This window comes from Austrofundulus limnaeus, unplaced genomic scaffold (assembly GCF_001266775.1).
Source record: "Austrofundulus limnaeus strain Quisiro unplaced genomic scaffold, Austrofundulus_limnaeus-1.0 Scaffold777, whole genome shotgun sequence".
NCBI classification, from domain to species: domain Eukaryota; kingdom Metazoa; phylum Chordata; class Actinopteri; order Cyprinodontiformes; family Rivulidae; genus Austrofundulus; species Austrofundulus limnaeus.
In genome coordinates, this window is record NW_013953179.1 from 108,637 (window position 1) to 111,246 (window position 2,610).

Sequence of the window (2,610 nt, forward strand, 5' to 3'; positions counted from 1 at the left end):
AGACAGACTGTAGTTTGACAGACAGACTGTAGTTTGACAGTCAGACTGTAGTTTGACAGTCAGACTGTAGTTTGACAGTCAGACTGTAGAAACTCTGAGCTCTTCTTGGTTTCTCTCTCTCTCTCTCCTTCTGAAAGTCTTGGTTCTGTGTGTGCATGTCTCTTGGTATCTCCAGGGTTGGGTTGTTTGAAGGTTGTTGCTGGTTGGACATGTGATTGATGTACTTTGATTGAACACATTTCTCTGACAGACATGAAATCCTGGAAGAAGCTCGCAGGCAGGGCCTGCCCTTCGCTCAGTGGGATGGACCGACGGTCGTGGCTTGGTTAGAGGTACGACCCGTTGGTCAGGTAACTCCAGTGTTGCTGWGGCTGCCCTCTGACCTGTCCTGTGTGTCCTCAGCTGTGGGTGGGCATGCCCGCCTGGTACGTGGCTGCGTGTCGAGCCAACGTGAAGAGCGGAGCCATCATGTCGGCGCTGTCCGACACAGAGATCCAAAGAGAGATTGGAATCAGCAACCCTCTGCATCGCCTCAAACTCCGCCTGGCCATCCAGGAGATCATGTCTCTGACCAGCCCCTCAGCACCCCCCACCTCCAGAACGGTACCAGTTTGTCTCATTGTCTACACAACACACTAACACACACACCCCAACACAAACCATTCCAAGCATGTTTAACACTTTTAACACTTTACTAATAATCCAGCTCGTATTTYCAGTCTTTCTAACATTAATGGAGTTTCTCTTCTTCCTGCCCTTTGCTCTGGTTTTCTGTTTGCACTCTTGTGATTGGGGGGTGTGACACGCTCAGACCACAGGAAACGTTTGGGTCACACATGAAGAGATGGAAAGTTTGGCAGCCACGCCTCCTACGGTCAGTCCTCCCAGATCAGCTGAGCGCTCACCTGTCCTCCTCATCTGATCTGTGCAGGTGTGAGCCATCGATGTGGGGCTGCTCTCAGCTAGTTTCATTCACTGGTTAAATGTTCTTCAGCTAAATGTTTTAGTTTCTTACTAATCTGCCAGGGTTCCTGCAGATCCTTTAAAAGTCTTWACAGACCTTGAATTCATTAATCCAAAAATAAAGCCTTAAWTAGCCTTAAAAGGTCTTAAATCAATCTTCAGGAGTCTTAAAAATGTGAACACATTGTAAGTAGGATGATTTGAATTCATCTCAAATATTAAAATAATTAGTAACATTTATTTATTTTTGAAATATTCCCATTCAGATGTTCCCTTTTGACATCACTTCCTGTTATTTCACCTGCAAATATCTCAACACCTGTCCATCTGAGCAACGTGACATCTGTTTAATGTTGTCTTTCCAAAAATACATTCATATTTCTTATAAAAATTAGATGTCACAGACACTTTAAGGTTTTATCTACAGCAAGCTGGGGTTGAGACCCCACTTTGGGTCCTAAAACTCCACATTTTGGGTCGTTAGAGGATTTCCAGAAATTAAATTAAGTTTAAAACTGACTGCTAAGAATGTTTTTTTTTTTTGTGTGTTGTTGCTATATTTGACAAAATAGCAGCTAGATATGGATAAAAACAATTGGTTTATCAGCAATATTTGAATAATTCAATCAAAAATACTTTGATTCATGAATTTCTGCCACAGTCTAAAATTTTTAAATTTGTGTTTATTGTGAAATTGGTCTTAAATTTGATTTCCCTTGGCATTAAAAAGTCTTAAAGTCTTAAATGTAACTTAAACTGTAGGAACCCTGTCTAAATCCATTTTTATTTTTAACTGTTAATCCTGCCATTTGCCACAAAATAAATCATAAAAACCTGCAAATAAACCTCTAAAACACAGGTTTGCTGCTCCAACTCCAGCAGGACAGATAAATAAAGTGAAGCTCTTATTTTTATGTATTTATAATTAAAAAAGCTTGAATGTGTAGCATGTTTATTGTAGTTTTTACCTCTCAAAATGAAGAAACATAACAGCTATTTTAAATGCAATAATAGAGATGGGAAAACTTAAATGTTTCATAATATATTTATTTATTACTTTAATGTATTCTAAGTGAATTTGTTATATTGAAATGTTAATTAGTTTTGAGGTTGGACATGTTTGAGGCAGATCTGGTCGTTCTGTTAACAGAGAAGCTCTGTTTTGCAGAGACCACAGATGAAGCTGAGATGTTAGTGTCTGAGCCTCACATGAGATCATCTCACTGCAGACACAAACACACCCACAAAGATCTGACCAATCACACAATACCTGTATGATAAAACATGCACGTTAGCTTCAGGCCTCCCTGCTGTTTCCTCCTGATGGATTATAATCCAGGCCACAGAGGCCTCCTAGCTGCTATGTGCTGATCAGGGCTCCAACCATGGCTGAAGCTCCTGATGTGAGGTAGTAACAGAGCTGAAACGGTCCACAGTAACCGTGTTTCCATCAAGGATTTTTGATGCACATTTAGAAGTGTCGCATTAAAAATGAGAAAAAAATCATATGGAAACAGAAAAATTTGAAAAAAAAAAATCCTCAGTTCGCTAAAAAGTTTTTACGCTCGCTTGAGGTGGTTTTTGGATGATTCACAAAGTAGTTAATGCGCAAAACAGGAGATGGAAACACGTTTGCAGAATAAATTC

General features: G+C 40.1%; 1 protein-coding gene across 1 annotated transcript in view; it reads left to right on the forward strand.

Annotated features, from left to right (window-relative positions):
• The window catches only part of ppfia1 (PTPRF interacting protein alpha 1), a gene marked incomplete at both ends in the record, with an annotated part of 38,761 nt that overhangs the window by 27,925 nt on the left and 8,226 nt on the right, over positions 1 to 2,610 (forward strand). Inside the window, 3 exon segments of the mRNA XM_014028536.1 lie at positions 251 to 332; positions 403 to 603; positions 812 to 874. Of these exon segments, the coding sequence (XP_013883990.1) occupies positions 251 to 332; positions 403 to 603; positions 812 to 874 (346 nt within the window).